This window comes from Microtus ochrogaster, chromosome 4 (assembly GCF_000317375.1).
Source record: "Microtus ochrogaster isolate Prairie Vole_2 chromosome 4, MicOch1.0, whole genome shotgun sequence".
Classification (NCBI taxonomy): domain Eukaryota; kingdom Metazoa; phylum Chordata; class Mammalia; order Rodentia; family Cricetidae; genus Microtus; species Microtus ochrogaster.
The window spans coordinates 25,055,248-25,071,615 of NC_022011.1; the positions used below are offsets into that span (position 1 = coordinate 25,055,248).

The 16,368-nt window shown below is 46.4% G+C and overlaps 2 protein-coding genes across 2 annotated transcripts in view; both read right to left on the reverse strand.

Annotated features, from left to right (window-relative positions):
• Positions 1–7,986, reverse strand: part of C4H16orf46 (chromosome 4 C16orf46 homolog) — a 10,414-nt gene extending 2,428 nt beyond the window's left edge. Inside the window, exons 1-2 of the mRNA XM_005345732.2 lie at positions 7,751–7,986; positions 1,604–1,851 (exon numbers count right to left, since the gene is read on the reverse strand). Coding sequence (XP_005345789.1) covers positions 1,604–1,813 — 210 coding nt within the window. The 5' untranslated portion in view covers positions 1,814–1,851; positions 7,751–7,986. The remainder of the gene's footprint in view (positions 1–1,603; positions 1,852–7,750) is intronic.
• Positions 7,987–13,694: 5,708 nt separating this feature from the next.
• Gcsh (glycine cleavage system protein H) overlaps positions 13,695–16,368 on the reverse strand; it is a 10,751-nt gene continuing 8,077 nt past the window's right edge. Inside the window, exons 4-5 of the mRNA XM_005345733.3 lie at positions 15,335–15,466; positions 13,695–14,475 (exon numbers count right to left, since the gene is read on the reverse strand). Coding sequence (XP_005345790.1) covers positions 14,378–14,475; positions 15,335–15,466 — 230 coding nt within the window. The 3' untranslated portion in view covers positions 13,695–14,377. The remainder of the gene's footprint in view (positions 14,476–15,334; positions 15,467–16,368) is intronic.

The following is a 16,368-nucleotide window of genomic DNA, read 5'->3' on the forward strand; positions in this document are numbered from 1 at the left end:
CTCCTCAGGGCCTTGCCCCCCCATCTGGACTACACTCCTCAGGGCCTTGCCCCCCCCCCATCTGGACTACACTCCTCAGGGCCTTGCCCCCCACCCCCATCTGGGCTACACTCCTGTTCTCGCAGTCTTATCTGAGCCACATTTGTTTTCTTAAAACTCATTTATCTTAAATACACATACAGAAAACAGACAGACATATTACCATGGAGACTAGCTGGCCATAAACTCACAATACTCCTGCCCTCTGCTTCTGAAAAGCAAACAAAACTCCCAGCCTTTACTATTTCAGCCTCACGTGAGCAATGCTATTACAGTCGTGGATGCTAATCTCAACTGCTAGCCAGGAGTGGTTGTTTCTGAAGCCTGGGCAGTGGCATCTGTACAAAGCCACGGGACTAGCTAAGGCTCCCTTCAGACACAATTCAGCTTAGCACCGTGGACCCACGCTGCCATTCCCGTCCAAGGATTCCTTGAACTGTCAATCAGTTTCCCAAACGCCAGGAAGATGGCTCAGAAAGGCTGGAGGGCCAGCAAGGAACAGACACAGTCCTGGGAACCCAAGATTCCTGAGCGCCCAAGGTACAGCTAATGCCTCCCGACCCCTGGAGCCCCTTGGCTGCAGCTGCCATCTAAAAATAAAGGACTGTATCTGTGATGGACATAATGCTAAGTAGTTAGGAATCGCTTACTGAAACTCAAACGGGGCAACCTGTATCGTTGGTTGTATAACCTGGGAACCCTGCATTTCATCTCGGATTTGACCAAGTTTCCTTATTATTTACAATTTTTTATTTGGAGAGAAACAGAGAGAGAATGGAATGTGTGTGAGTTCACACAGGCATGTATGATCTATGTGTGAGTTCACATAGGCATGTATGATCTATGTGTGAGTTCACACAGGCATGTATGATCTATGTGTGAGTTCACACAGGCATGTATAATCTATGTGTGAGTTCACACAGGCATGTATGATTTATGTGTGAATGAGCATGAAGGTAAAGGCAATGTGGAGTTGGTTCTCTCCTTCCACCTTACTGTGGATTCCAGGGATCGAACTCAGGTCTCCAGACTTGCACTGCAGCTGCCTCTACCTGCTGAGCCGTCTTGTCAACTCAGCTCAGCCAACTAAGTCACAAGGCCCCACATTCCTTATGAACTTGTGCTACCCAGGCACCTGCCTTACAGTTTCAAATGTCGGCTTCCACGCTGGCTCGGAGAAGGCCCAAGAATCTAGAGAGCAGAGAGGAGACAGCCTACGGGTCTCCCAGGCGCTGAGCATGGGGCTGGAAATATTCCAGCCTTCTTTGTCCAGTTACTGGTCAAGTGATCTCTGTGATACCACATTTTACCTATTGGGTGCTTGGGCACCCTCACTCAGAGTAAGCCCCAGATGGCTACAGAGGTGTTGAAAGAAGAGCTAAATGCTGACTTGTCCGTGGAGAGCTGTCCCATCTGTGCCCAGGAGTGCACACGGCTGTCACTCTATTTCACTTCTGACCCAAGGCTCCTATATTCACGCCAACATTTTTTTGGTAACATAAACTACTTTGGAAAAAGACCTGTAGTAAAGACCCAAGTGAGAAAGACCCAAGAAGACACTTACGGCTTCTTCCCACCCAGTGCCGATGGCAAACTCGTTGATCCGCTCATCCTCTTCCAACGTGAGGTCGCTGACACCGAGAAGACAGCAGACGTGATTCCTTTCGTTTCTCTCATCTGGACAACTTAAAGTCTGCATGGTTTCCTCTGCGCCTTGAATTTTCTCATGTTCGTCATTTTCTGCAACAGTCTCACTTTCCTGACAGAGATCCATTGCTGGGGTGACTGCTTATAGTTTTTAACATGTTCTTCCTGCAACGTCCAATTCAACTTGGTTTTAATATTGATTTTTTTAAATCAGGTATCTCAAGTAAAATATTTTAATATATTCAAGAAGACTGAGAATAAATCTTTCAAAATGACCCGTTTCCAACTGCTGTCAGAAAAGATAAGGCTAATTTTAATTAAAACTAATGTCTCTTTTTTTTTAAACTTTTGTGTGGGTGAGGTAGGGGGTGGTGGGAGGACATGCCACGGCGCTCTAATGGAAGTCAGGGGATAACGGTTCTGTCTTGTCTTTTCTTTCCTCTCTTTCTTTCTCTCTTTCTTTCTTTCTTTCTTTCTTTCTTTCTTTCTTTCTTTCTTTCTTTCTTTCACACACAGTGGCTCTAGAATCATCAGGCTTGTGAGGTAAGTGCGCTGACCTGTTAATTCATCCGCCAACCCAAGACTGATGAATTTAATAAAGACCAAAGAAATGAAGACACCTGGAAGACACTAGGATCGGCTCTACCTCTGGTTGCTGTGACAGCTCACAAGGGATGCGGGTCTACACATGACATTGCTAACATCAAAAGAATAGTGGGGACTCATAGACTCCCAGGTTTCACCTCAGAGTTGGCTGAGGTCCACAAGCTTCTGAGGAGCCCAAGACGCTTTCCCACAGTGGGTAAGCGGACTCTTATTTCTCCATATTTCTGCCAACACTTGCTGCTTTGCTTTATTTAAGGAAAGCAGAGTGGGAAGAAGAGTGACGCACGTGATCAGGCAGTTCCCTAGGCTCTCTCTGCCCAGCCACATCACTTCCCATCTCCACCTCCCTAGTACTGTGATTGGGTGTGAGCCACCACCTTTTGGCTCTGTTTCTCTTTCTGACTGATTCAATCTCGCGTAGGCCAGGGTGGCTTTGAACCCACAGAGATCTGTCTGTCTCTGTCTCCCAAGTGCTGGGATTAAAGGGGTGTGCCACCACTGCCGGGCCTCTATGGCTAACTAGTGTGGCTAGCTCCGAACTATGATCTTCATGCAAGCTTTATTTGTTAAAGCCCAAACAAAATATCACTGCATATTAGCACTGTGCCTGCATGTGCTTATGTATTCTTGGTGTGTGCCTAGTGCTGGGGAGGTCAGAAGAGAGCACTGGACCCCCTGGAACTACAGTTCTGGACAACTGAGCCTCCATGTGGGGCTAGGAATCGAACCTGGGTTCTCTGCAAAAAACAAGTGCTCTTAACCACACAGCCGCCTCTCCAACTCCTCTAATGTGTTTTAGGGACAGAGTTGGCCTTAAACTTGAAGCAAACCTCCTGTTTCTGCTTCTGTGTGGTTTCTCACAAATTATATGCAGATTTCCTCTAAAATGCAGAACTTTGTATAGATATATTTTAATTTTTTTAATGTGTATGGGTGTTTTACCGGCATGTATGTGTACAGCATGTATGCTTGCCTTGTGTGCTAGGAGACCAGAGGAGAGCACTGGATCCCCTGGGCTGGAATTATAGGCAGTTGTTGGCTACCATGGGAGGTGTTGGGTATTAAACCCTGGATCCTCTGTAAGAACAGCCAGTGAGTGCTTTTAACCCTCTTAGCCATCTTTCTAGCCCATATTTTCCATTTTTTAACTCATTTTTTGTTTTTTTTTTTTTTTTGTTTTTGAGCCAGGGATTCTCAGTGTAACAGTCCTAGCTGACCTTGCTTTGTAGACCAGGCTAGCCTCTAATTCACAGAGATCCGCCTACCTCTGCCTCCTGCGCGCTGGGATTAAAGGTGTGTGCCGCCACCACCCTGCCACCACCCAACTCTTCACTCACTTTTTTATAGACGGCTTCATGTACTACAGACTAGCTCATGTAGTAAACCCATGAATCGCTGACCCTTCTGCCTCAACATCCACAGTGCTCTGATCAGAAACCCAGGGCTTCAAAATTAAATATCATGTGTATATGTCTACTCAGGTGGTCAGTGAATGTGTGCATGGGAGTGTGCACATCAGGTGTCCTGCTCACCTGCCTTGCTCCCCTGAGATAGTCTCTCATTGAACCTGGAGCTTACATTTTCAGGCTAGACTGCCTTGGCTAACAAGCCTGAGTATTTCACCTAGGCTAGGCTTTAAAAGATGGCTCAGGCAGATAGCACTTGCCACACAAGTTTAAGGAACAGAGTTCGGATCCCCAGTACCCACCTAAAAAGTCATGAGTTGTGTGATATATGCCTTTAATTCCAGTGCTGGAAAGGCGGAGTCAGGAGTGGTGTAGGAGGTTCTTCTGTTCATGTGTTGCTTTCATTGGTTAATGAATAAAGAAACTGCCTTGGCCTAGCTGATAGGGGCAGAACTTAGGGAGGTGGAGAAGAAAGAACTGAATTCTGGGAGGAAGAAAGCAGAGAGAGAGAAGCCATAGATCCTCCGCCAGAGATGGATGCCAGTTAGAATCCCTGGCAAGCCACTGCTACATGGCAATACACAGATTAATGAAGATGGGTTAAACTAATAGGTAAGAATTAGCCAATAAGAGGCTAGAACTAATGGGCCAAGCAGTGATTTAATTGATACAATTTCTGTGTGGTTATTTCGGGTGTAAGCTAGCCAGGCGGCCAGGACAAACAAGGGACCCTCTCCTTGCAACAAAGGAGGATCCGTGGGGCTTTCTGGATAGTCAGCCTAGTCAAAATCTGAGAACTCTGGGTTCAACGAGAAAACATGTCTCAATAAAAATACGGTGGGTGAGGACTAGAGAAATGGCTCAACAATTAAGAGCATTTGATACTCTTGCAAAGGACCCAGGCTTGGTTTCTGGCACTGAACCAACAAGAACTGGCAACTTCACTTCTAGCACACATGACACCATTTTCTGGCTTCCGCGAGCGCCTGGCAGGCCCATGGTGCATATAAGTTTAACCAAAACACTCGTATACATGAAATTAAAATAAATAAGTCTTCAAATTATATAGATATTAAAAAAAAGGTAGAGATTGAGGAAGACGCCCAAGTCAACCTCTGGCTCTCTGCACTCTTGTACACACTCAAGTACATCGGAACACAAACACACAAAGACACACATGGAGTATGACTGTAGTTCAGGGGTGGAGAACAGACTCTCAGAGTTGTGAGGTTAATCCTGGAATCTAAAGCCTCAATAAAGCATGCATATTTATACTGGCTGGGGCCATCTGATGTAAACAGCACAACCCTCACCAGTTTGGGGTTTTGCTTTTATTGTTTTGTTTCTTAAATTTATTTTTATTTTATGGACACTGGTTTCTGACATGGACACTGCATATCTGTCTGTCTGTCTGTCTGTCTGAGGGTGTCAGATCCCCTGTGAATGGAGTTACAGACAATTGTGAGCTGCCATGTAGGTGCTGGGAATGGAACCTGAGTCATCCGAAAGGGCAATCAGTGTTCTTAACCACTGAGCCATCTGTTGCTCCAAACCCTCTCGATTGATTTTTTTTTTTTTTAAAGACAGTCTTGCTATAGAGCCCAGGATGTCCTGGAACTTGTTAACCTCGAATTCATGATCCTCTGGCTTGTGTCTCTGAAGGGCTAGGATAGCCCAAAACAAATTCAGCTATAGTGTTTTAATAAGTAAATAACCCTAATCAGGGCTAGATACACAGCTCAAGTCAACAAATGCTTGCCTCATATGCATGAGACCTGATCCCCAGCCACCAGACAAAATGTTAAGTATGTCATGCATTTGTATTTCTGACACCGGTGGGGTAGAGATAGGATTCCTGGGGTTTGCTGATCCAACTGGTGAGCCTTGGGACCAGTGAGAAACTCTACAGCAATGAAAATTATTAAAAGTCACTACATTGCCTGCAGAATCTCCAGAGAAGAAATGGGTTCCAAAGTCAGACTTTGAAACTGTGAAGCTGGGAACCATGCCTAGCCACGTTTCTTAGTATGACGTAATACATGATCCTACTCTCGGAAGTAAGACAGTCGGGACTGGATGGTAACACTGCCACCCCCAGCCCTTACGGCATGAAAGAGTGTTCTTCCACCCCTCTGTAACAGACTGCTTGTTATTCACTCTCGTTGTGCACAATGCAAAGATATTCAATAACAGAACCCATGTCATATGCCAAAACCCTCACTGTATGGAGGAAGCTGGGGTTTCTGTTCTACCTTGAGGATATACATACATGGGCCAAATGTGTTCAGGACACAGAGATGCTACACCCCTACAGCAGACCTCCAAACACAGCGAACTATCAACTGATTGGCTTAAGATTCAGAATGTGACTCTGATGTCCTACAGTTTGTCCTTTTGCCTTAAAACACCTTTAATTTGCCAGGGATGGGGGCACACATCTTTAATCTCAGCATAAGGGAGGTGGAGGCAGAGGCAGGTGAATTTCTGTGAATTTGAAGCCAGCCTGGTCTATACAGTGAAGTCCAGGATAGTCAGGGATATATAGAAAATCAGAAAAGGTGCTCTACCTGGCTTTGAATCCCACCACCCACATGGCAGCTCACATCCATCTTTAACGCCAGTTCTCGCCCGTGAAGGCACAAGGTGCCAACACGGTGTCCAGACATACATGCAACAAAACACCATACACATAAAAAAAATCAAAGAATGAAAAAAAAAAGGAGGACACAGATACAGTTTTGTAAGAGGAGCACTTGAACAGCACACACAAAGCACTGGGTTCCACCCCCAGCAAACAGGCATGATGAAGATTTGGGCAGGAGGATTAGACGTTTAGGTCATTCTTAACTAAAAAATTCAGTTAGCCTGAGGTACGTAAGGCCCTATCTTTAAAAAAAAAAAAACAATGTTAATTCCTATCCCAATGATCAACTCCACATGAGCAGAGGCTACCTGAATGTGTTGAGAAGTTTGACACCTGCCCACTGCAAGAAAATGTGGGGTGATCGATTATGTCTGCCCCCAAAGTAAAGTGGCAGTGTGCACGTTAGCCTTTGTCAGGGCAGCCAGACTAGGACTAGCTGGAGATCCCTACATTTGACTGACACAGCCCTCATCTATCAGCAAGCACGGAAAGCAGGGTGACTGGCAAGAAGCAGAAGCCCAGGTTACTGATGTCAAGGCAGGTTGGTTCCCCAAACCTCCTAAACACCCCGCCACAGCTTCTCATGGCTCTACACCTCATCTTACTAAAAGCTACGGCTTTAAGGGAATCGGGTATTGGGTATCCGGATTCAGACAGAGTGGAGGTGTGGTGGGACGTCCCTCAACAACTCAGGAGGTTTCCAGCTAGCCTGGGCTACACAGCAAGACTGTCTCAATAGACAAAACTCAATAAAAATATCTTCCTATGTTAATTAACTGTGACATGTACCCTACGGGGGACAGCTGCCATAATGAAGCAATCCTTGAGTTCTTCCAAATTCAAGTAGGGCCTGTACAACCACCCCTAGATATCAGGCCACTTCTATGCCAACCACTTACAACTCTCAACTCTCGCCTTTGTTTGTTTGTTTGTTTGTTTGTTTTAGCCCAGGGTCTCGATTTTTGGTTTTGTCAGGGTCTCACTTTGCCCTTTTCCGACTTTCGTTTCTGAATTCACGAGGTGCCTAGTCCTGAGAGGATGGCCTCCCGAAGGCTCCCAAAGCTCAAGGCAGACAGAAAGTACAAGCCCGATCCTGGCGCCCAGACCGTCTCATCTGGTTCCTCCCTTCTACTAGTGGTCCCATCACACTCCTTCCTTTCACCCGCAGAGCAGCTTCACCTTATCAGGCCCTTCCCCTTCCTCCCAGCGGCTCCTACAGTGCTAAACAACACGGCAGGTTTGCCCTAACTTCAGGCAGCTCCTGGGGGCTGCACCAAGCGCCTCCAAGGAACCCTCGACCACGCCCCCAATGACCACGCCCATAAAACGGCTCCTCCCCCGAGGCGCGCGCGGCTGCCAGGCCCCCGCCCAATGCAGACTCGCCGTCCCTCTTCTTCGTCTAACTTACCCGCCCGGAGGGTTGCTTCCTTCCTCGGTTCTGCCACCCGCCTGCCAAGTGTCCTGGGAACTCTTCCCCGGGGCGGGGACGTGGCCACGTCCACTCAGACTCTTTAACGGGACCGTGAGGGAAGGAAGGCCCAGAGCGGATCGTCCCCAGCGGGCAGGCTAGAGCGGGGCCGTTGCCCCAGGTTACGACCGCGTCGGGGGCGGGCCGAGAGAGGGACAGCTTGGCGGAAGTGACGTCAGCCTCAACAAAGCCGCTCCAGGGAGGTGACTCTCTCTGAGGGCGGGGTTAGGGAGCGGTCCCTCCGTGCTGTGCGCGCGCGGCCTCCAGCGGCCCGTGGGGTAGTGTAGGGCGTCTGGCCAGCGGCGCCTGCGCATCGTGACATCTCTGCTGGGGAACTGCGGCCCGCGTCCTTCGAGGGTTTGGCACTGTCGACGTTGGGCAGCCCAGTTGCGTCGTCTTCAAGAAGGGACTCGTCAGAGGCCAGGCAAACAGTATCTGCAGATTTGGCACTTGTCCCTTAGCGCAGAATTGTCCCTTCCTTCTTGAGATCCCGCTAGTGCTAGTGGAACTCATGCCCAGAACTTCATGAAGAAGACTCCTTTTCTATTTGTGTGCTGTGTAGCATGGTGTGGCCTCGCAGTCCTGGCGACCCTCCTTCAGAGTCTTCGAAACCAACCAGAAGAGGATTTAGGGACGTGCCTTCCACTTCGGTTTAGTTCTTTTCGGTCCGCCCACTTTTCTGGGACAGTAGCAGCGAGCACTCGCTGAACTTTTGGCCACCTGTCAGCAGCGCTGCTCTTGTTGCCTCTGAGCACTGAAAGACAAACCCCAAGCTGGGAACCTATGCCTGAAGTGAAGCATTGAGTGGTAAGTCTAGCCCCCCAACTCAGGTCTAGTTCCAGGGCCCCTCTGCTTTCTGGTTTAAAAAGTATTCCTACAGGAGGACAGGAAAACACCGTGACTTAAAGGCGGTTGGAAAAATAGCTATGAATGACGACTTTTTACAGCATTAAAGGTAAAGACGTGATTGATGTATGTGGTACATTATTCAATGAGGTTGGAGCAGAGTCCTCTTGTAGAATATGACTACTTGTTAAGATATTTCCATATATATATATACCTCCATATCTACATATGTTTGTATACACACATATTGCTATCCCAATACATTTCATAACATAGATGTAATGGATGATGCATCTCTAAAATGTTTATATGTATACTTAGATTTATTTTTTTTAAAGATTTATTTATTTATTATGTTTACAACATTCCTTCCATGTTTGTTTGCATGCCAGAAGAGGGCACCAGATCTCATCACAGGTGGCTGTAAGCCACCATGTGGTTGCTGGGAACTGAACTCAGGACCTCTGGAAGAGCAGCCAGTGCTCCCATCCTCTGAGCCATCTCTCCAGCCCCTATACTTAGATTTATTGATGAGGATGTTTTTGCTTGTGGATACACATGTGCCAGGCAGTAATAAAGGCATGCTTAAAGTTAGCTATTATATTGTTTCCCAACACTCATGAGCAAACGCAGGGCTTCACATCTATCACCAAGATGTGTCTCCATTCTATGTTGCCTATTCTGGCCTCCAAGTCCGTATCTTCCCTCTGTCCCTGAGTACTGGAATTACAAGCATGTGCCACCAGACCTTGCCACTCAGCCATAATTTTTACACCCGAAGGTGGACACTTTTAAATATTACAGAAAAGCCCAGAAATTTGGAAAACAAACAACAAAACTTGCAGCCTGCTGAGGAACTGTCTAAGGTCTGAAGCACTGGTCTTTTATACTGGAGCATGTGCCGAGAGCCCTCTAGTGGTTCCACTAAACCCCAGTATGGTCAACCTTGGAACTACCTTCAAGGTGGTTTTTGTGGGGTTTTCACTTTTTTTTTTTTTCCGAGACAGGGTTTCTCTGTAGCTTTGGAGCCTGTCCTGGAACTCCCTTTGTAGACCAGGCTGGCCTCGAACTCACTGAGATCCGCCTGCCTCTGCCTCCCGAGTGCTGGGATTAAAGGCGTGCGCCACCACTGTCCGGCCAGTGCACCACTTCTATGCCCGGTGCCCATAAAGGCCAAAAGAGTAACTGGATCTTTTGGAACGGAGTTTCCAGTGTTCGCGAGACTCCATGTAGGTTCTGGAAATTGAACCCAGGTGCTTTGGAAGAGCAGCCAGATCTTTTAAGCACTGAACGGAACCATCTTTCTAAACCCCTATTATATTTCTGAAATTTTAAATCTTTGAAAAAATTCTTCAAAAGCTTGAGGTCGAGCCAGGTGTAGTGGTGCTCGCCTGGGAGCAGCGCTTGGGAGAGGAAAGCAGGAGACCTGGGGCTCAACATTTTTGGCTGTTAAAGCCAACTAAGGTGGCAGGCGTGCTTTCCGTGTTAAACATAAGCACTGTCCCTGGAGACCTAGACTATTCTGGTGGCTGGGACCCCTTGAGGCACAGAAGGGGCCAGGTCCTGCTCCCACCTCCAGACTTCCATAATTAAGGTTCCTAGCCCCTCAAGGTGGGAGAGTGGCCAAACCCTGCCCTACAGGAAAAAAAATCCCATCCATCGCTGAACCTGCCCCAAGATCAAGCGACATAATCCTTTCAATCCCAGGCCACCCTGGAAAGTGTGTGTGTCTGTCCTCAGGCCCCACCCCCACCCAGCAAGAAACTCTATATAAATCTGTTCTGCCCAGTTCTCTGCTGCTTCTTCCCCAGCGGAAAGCAGCCATCTTCCTGGGGTTTTCATTCCCGATAAATCTCGTGTGATTTGTTGTATCCTTGGCTCCCAACTGCCAGGATACCCTCTCTCAGAGCTGGAACACTTACAAAGGTGGTCTTTAGTTAAATCCTCCATACCAGCCCGGGCTACATGAGAGTCTGTCTCAAAAATACACTACAAACCAGGAGGTGGTGGGCTCACACCTTTAATCCCAGCACTCAGGAGGCAGAGGCAGATGGATCTCTGAGTTTGAGAACAGCCTGGTTTACAGAGTGAGTTCTGACAGCCAGGACTACACAGAGAAACCCTGTCACAACAAACCAAACCAAAGAAAGAGAGAAAAGGGAGGGATGGAGGGAGAGAGAGAGAGACAACTACTACAACAACAATTTTAAAAAACCAACAAAAACTCAACAAGAACAAAACAAAAACCACCAAACATCAAAGTCAAGCATGGTGGCTCACACCTGTAATCCCAGCACTACAGAGGATGAGGCAAGAGGATTGCCATGAATTCAAGACCAGCCTGGGCTATAGGATGAGATCTTGTATCAGACAAAGCATTCAAGAAAAAGAAAATTCCACTGGCAAACTATGTTTAAGAGGGCTGGGGATATGGCTTCATGGTTAGAGTGCTTGCTTGCTGTGCATGAGCCAAAAGGAAAACGGAAAAGGCAGTATTCTTTGTATCACCGAAATGGTAACAGAATCGAGTGTATATTCCAGATAGTTAGCATATGTTCTGCTCACTCTGTGTTTGTGTATGTGAGAGAGAGGAGAGAGAGAGACAGAGAGAAAGAGAGAGAGAGAGAGAGAGAGAGAGGAGAGAGCGCTATGCATGTGCCTGGAAGATAGAGGTGTCTTTTGCCCTATTTCACTGATAGGGTTTCTCAGAACCTAGAGCCCCTCCTGTCTCCCTACAGCCACATTCGGCATTTCAGGTGGGTCCCAGAATCTGAACCCAGGTCCTCCTGCTTTCACAGCCAGAGCTCTCTCCACCGAGCCGTCCCCCAGCCTGATTTTTTTTATAAACCTTTTTTTTTAAAGATTTATTTCTTTATTATGTATATAACATTCTGCCTCCATGTATGCCCGCATGCCAGAGGAGAGCACCAGATCTCATTAAAGATGGTTGTGAGCCACCATGTGGTTGCTGGGATTTGAACTCAGGACCTCTGGAAGAGCAGCCAGTGCTCTTAACCACTGAGCCATCTCTCCAGCCCCCCCCCCACCTGATTTTAAACTCCTTTTTACTACACATGAATTCTGACTTGCACATCACATGAGGTCAAGTAAGAATTTTCCACTTAAAGTCTTTTCAACCATAAGATTTAAAAGCATTTAAAACTTTGTGTGTTCAGATTAGAACAGCTACATTTGCTAAGGGACAAATGAAAGTTAGACCAGGAAAGGTGAGAATCCTGCCCGTGACCAGTCTGTGTTCAATGCCTTATCCACATCAGCTTTCTTCTCTGTGAATTGGGGTATAGTAATAGATAGTTGGTTAGAAAGATCAACAAACACTCAACATAATTACCACCTGGTTCCCAAGCAGTAAGGTTAATTAGCCTGACTGTCAAGTACACAACAGTCAGCCATGACTCCTCCATGTTTTTTGGCGAGGATGCCAAGATAACCTTGGTGACAGTTGTTTATCATCAGCAGTGTCTCCCGAGTGCTCTGCTCTCCTGAGGAAACTGCTCCTTTGCCACTCACTCGCCACCAGGTGTGTCTGAGCCTGTCCCTCTGCTGGAGTCTGAGGAACACGAAGGAACAGCCTACCTACTTCTCCTTTGTTTGTTGGATGGTGGTGAAGTTTGTGTGTGTCTTTGTGAGCTTGTCTGGGCCCAGACTGACCATGGGATCTGTAGCCAAAAGATGACCTTAAACTCCTGATCCTCTTGCCTCCACCTCCTAAATGCTGGGATTATAGGCTTGAGCCCCCAAGTTTAGCTACACACATTTGTGTGCATATAGCCACCCCCAGTGAGTGTTTTTATAATTGACTACATTAGAGAATATGCCATATTAGCCGGCTGGAAATAACATTTGGCAGTAAGTACACTTGGCTGTAAAGGACAGTTATTAAGGCCGTATCAGAAAGTTCCAGTGTCTGCTTATCCCTATTGGATGGAAACCTGGGTATGACTTAAATTTGGTCACAGTATGTACAATGCTGACAATCTGTCACTATCTTCCCTCCTCTGAGCTAGCGTGATGAGAAATGAAGATGGCAACGTCATTCTTTTTTAATTATCACAGGGGAGTGAATGCCATCTCCTGTTACTGCAAATAAATTAATTTGCTCTTGGGGAAAACAAGGGTTAGTGCACACTAGGACAATGGGTGAACCTCGACCTGGGAAAACCCACCTTCCTGGTCAGTCTGCCCTGGCAGGTAAGCATGAGTGAGTTCTTTCCAATCACAGCAGATTGCCAATGCTAAGAGATTCTGGCCAGCACAGCTCTCCATGCATTCCTCATGCCTTTCATGGTTAAGGTGTACGTTTCTTTTTCATTTTAGATTTGTGTGCCCTCTGCCGGGATGTATGTATGCACACCTTATGTGTGCCTGCTCAGAAGGCATCAGATCCCCTGGAACTGGAGTTAGGGACAGTTGTGAGCTACCATGTGGGTGCTGGGTTCAGGTCCTCTGCAAGAACAGCAACTACTCTTAACCGGTGAACTCTCTATCCAGGCCCTGGCTGTAGTGTGAATTCTAATTGGTCTTAATAATAAAAAACCCAGAGTCATATATTAGCATGTGAAAGCTGAAAAATCAGAGAAGCAGAGCAACCAGCCACTAGTTCTTACTTCTACAAAATTCACAGACCAAAAAAGGCTGTGAGCTTCTGTCTCCTCCCGCATTATATTCTTCCTTCTACCCAGCCACATCACTCCTGTCCCCACCGCCATAGTGCTGGCATTAAAGGTGTGAGACCCAAGTGCTGGGAACAAAGGTGTGTGGTCTCCATGGTTAAGTTAACTAGTGGCTAACTGTGCACTCTGATCTCCAGACAAACTTTACTTGTTAGAGCACAAACAAAATATCAGCATACCTGGCTTAATTTTTTTAAAATAATTTCCCATGACTAGTCAGGGTACAGCTATTGACTATAAGACACTACACACACAAAATAACTTCCTATGAATTAAAATTAGCCCTTCTAAAACTAGCAGTTACTAAATGAAACATTAATATCCAAATAAAAACCAAGACGAACAAAGAGGAAAACTGTTTTATTTGTTTCTCACTGCTTTGCAAAGCCAGTACTTCATAGAGGAAAAACATGGCAGCCAACGCAGCACGTGGTAAAATTACGACAGTGCTGTCCTGCACCTGACACTGTACGATACTTTCCTGTGCTCCCAGGCATTGCCAATGAGAAGACACATGAAGTCTTTTAGCCAAAATCCAGTGGTGGATGTGGGCAAGTTACAATATTATGGGAGATTTATAACACTGTTATAGTGAATTACGGAATTCTTATATTCACTGAGTAGGATCTCACCAAGTAACTCTGGCTGGCCTAGAACTTGTTAGTAGACCAGGCTGACCTCGAACTAACAAGAGATCTGCCTGCCGAGTGCCGGGATTAAAGGATAGGTTCATCACCAAACCCAGCTTCATAACCATTTTTTTTTTTTTACCATAGATGATTAAGAATTCTAAACACCAGTGCTTAACCCCTCGTTTAAATATCTAGCATGGGGATTATTAAACATATGTACATTGTGTTTATCTGCACCCATCAGGAAGTTGGGTTTTTTAAGTAGCACTGTAGAGAATAGTTTCCTTCCATCAGTATTGCTAAAAGTTACTTCAAATCTACTATCCTCCACTAATTTAAGACAAGCATCCTGGAGCAGGTTACCCCACAGTTCTGTTGGGAGTGGGGTGCCATGTTCACTCCTCAATGGATTTCACATACTTTTCATAGGCTTCTTCACTCATTAGATCATCCAGCTCTGAAGGGTCACTCAGTGCCATCTTGATCAGCCAACCTATAACCAAAACAGAACCTCATTTCAAATTGCCTTTTTCGAAAGTTAAACTCCTTCAAAGCGTAAATTTGCAAGTCCCTCAAAATAAACAGTGCCCTCATTTAATTGATGCTGTTACTCTAATATATATCCATTGTTTGTTCAATAAATTTTAGCCCTAAGGAATTAGTGGGCTGGGATGAGATGGCTCAGTTTTTAAGAGAGCATACTACTGTAGCAAAGGACCCCCATCAGGTGGTTCACAACCATGTAGAACTCTAGCTCAGGGAGTCAGTGCCCTTCTCTGGCCTCAGGGCACCTGCACTCAAATGTAAATACCCCTACACAGGATACATACATGCATACACACACACACACACACACACACACACACACACACACACACACACTTTAATTAAAATACTTTAAAACCTTGGGGCTGGGGAGATAATGGCTCAGCAATTATGAGCACCTGCACATACACATATACAAATCTATATTTTTAAAAAAGGCATACCAAACACTGTAACTATTGGACTGTAGAAAGACCTAGAGCCAGGCATGGTGGCACACATTTCTAATCCTAGCACTTGGGAGGTAGAAGTAGGAGAATCTCTGTGAGCTTGACACCAGCAAGGGCTACATAGAGAGACCTTGTTTCAAACCACCCAAACCCCACCCTCAAAAAAGAGAAAGCCTAGAAAGTGTGACAGGCAAGGCAGCAGGTCAGAGAGAACCATGACCAAATCCTAATGTTGCCACTTATTGGCTGCAGGACCCTTCAGTTGCACTGTGGGGTCCCCGTTTATCTGCGGAGAAAACCGCAGCTGGCATCTTTCACCGGGTTACCATAGGGCAGAAACTCTGAGCAACAACGTACCATCTTCATAACAGGATTTGTTGACGAGCCCCGGGTTTTCTGCAAGAGCCTCGTTGACTTGGGTCACCTCTCCCGAGAGAGGGGAGTAGAGTTCACTGGCGGCCTTCACACTCTCCAAAGCACCAAACTCATCTAAGGGGAAGCAGTGAAAGGAAAACAGTTACCACAGGGTGTGGTGGTGATGCCTGCAGTCACAGTACTGGGGACAGAGGCAGGAGAATCAGGAGTTCAAGATCACCCTCAGCTACACAGGACGCTAGAGGCTAGCCTGAGCTATAGAAGATCCTGTCTCGAAAATATAAACCTATCAAACCAAAAAACTCTTTTAAAAAGAGTTCCCTTGAGATGGCTTAGTGGGTCAAAGTGCTTGCTGCTAAGCCTGAAGACCTGAGTTTGATCCTCAGTACCAAGGTACAAGAAGAGAACCCCTGACATCCCCCCAAATAAATAATGTTATAAAACAATTTAAAGACACCTCCCATACAGCCATGACAAAAAAAAGTTCTGAATTTCTTTCCTTTTGGTTTTTCGAAACAAGGTTTCTCTATGTAGACCAGGCAGTCCTAGAACTCAGAAATCTGTCTGCCTCTGCCCACTGAGTGCTCGGATGAAAGGCGTGCACCACCATCCAGTTCTGAATTTCTTTATTTAAACCATAGGTTCTGTTGGGTTTGTATGAGAAAGGCATAAATGGCCGCAGCAAAGCGAACAGACACATTCTGCACACAGTGAGTAGCAGACAACAGTGTGTCTGAACACCAGTGTGCTGACGTTCGGTAAACATAATTCTTTCAATTTACCAGCCAGACATGGTGTCACATAGCCTGGTCTCTGAAGGAGCCTTAAACCTTGTGTACATAGGACATCCCAAGAGACTTGGTAGTGCTGAAAGAACTGTGCCCAGATTGTAACTATAGACCACCCCCAGGGAGACTGTGTTTTAAAGATTACCTTGTCAGCCGGGCGGTGGTGGCGCACGCCTTTAATCCCAGCACTTGGGAGGCAGAGGCAGGTGGATCTCTGTGAGTTCGAGA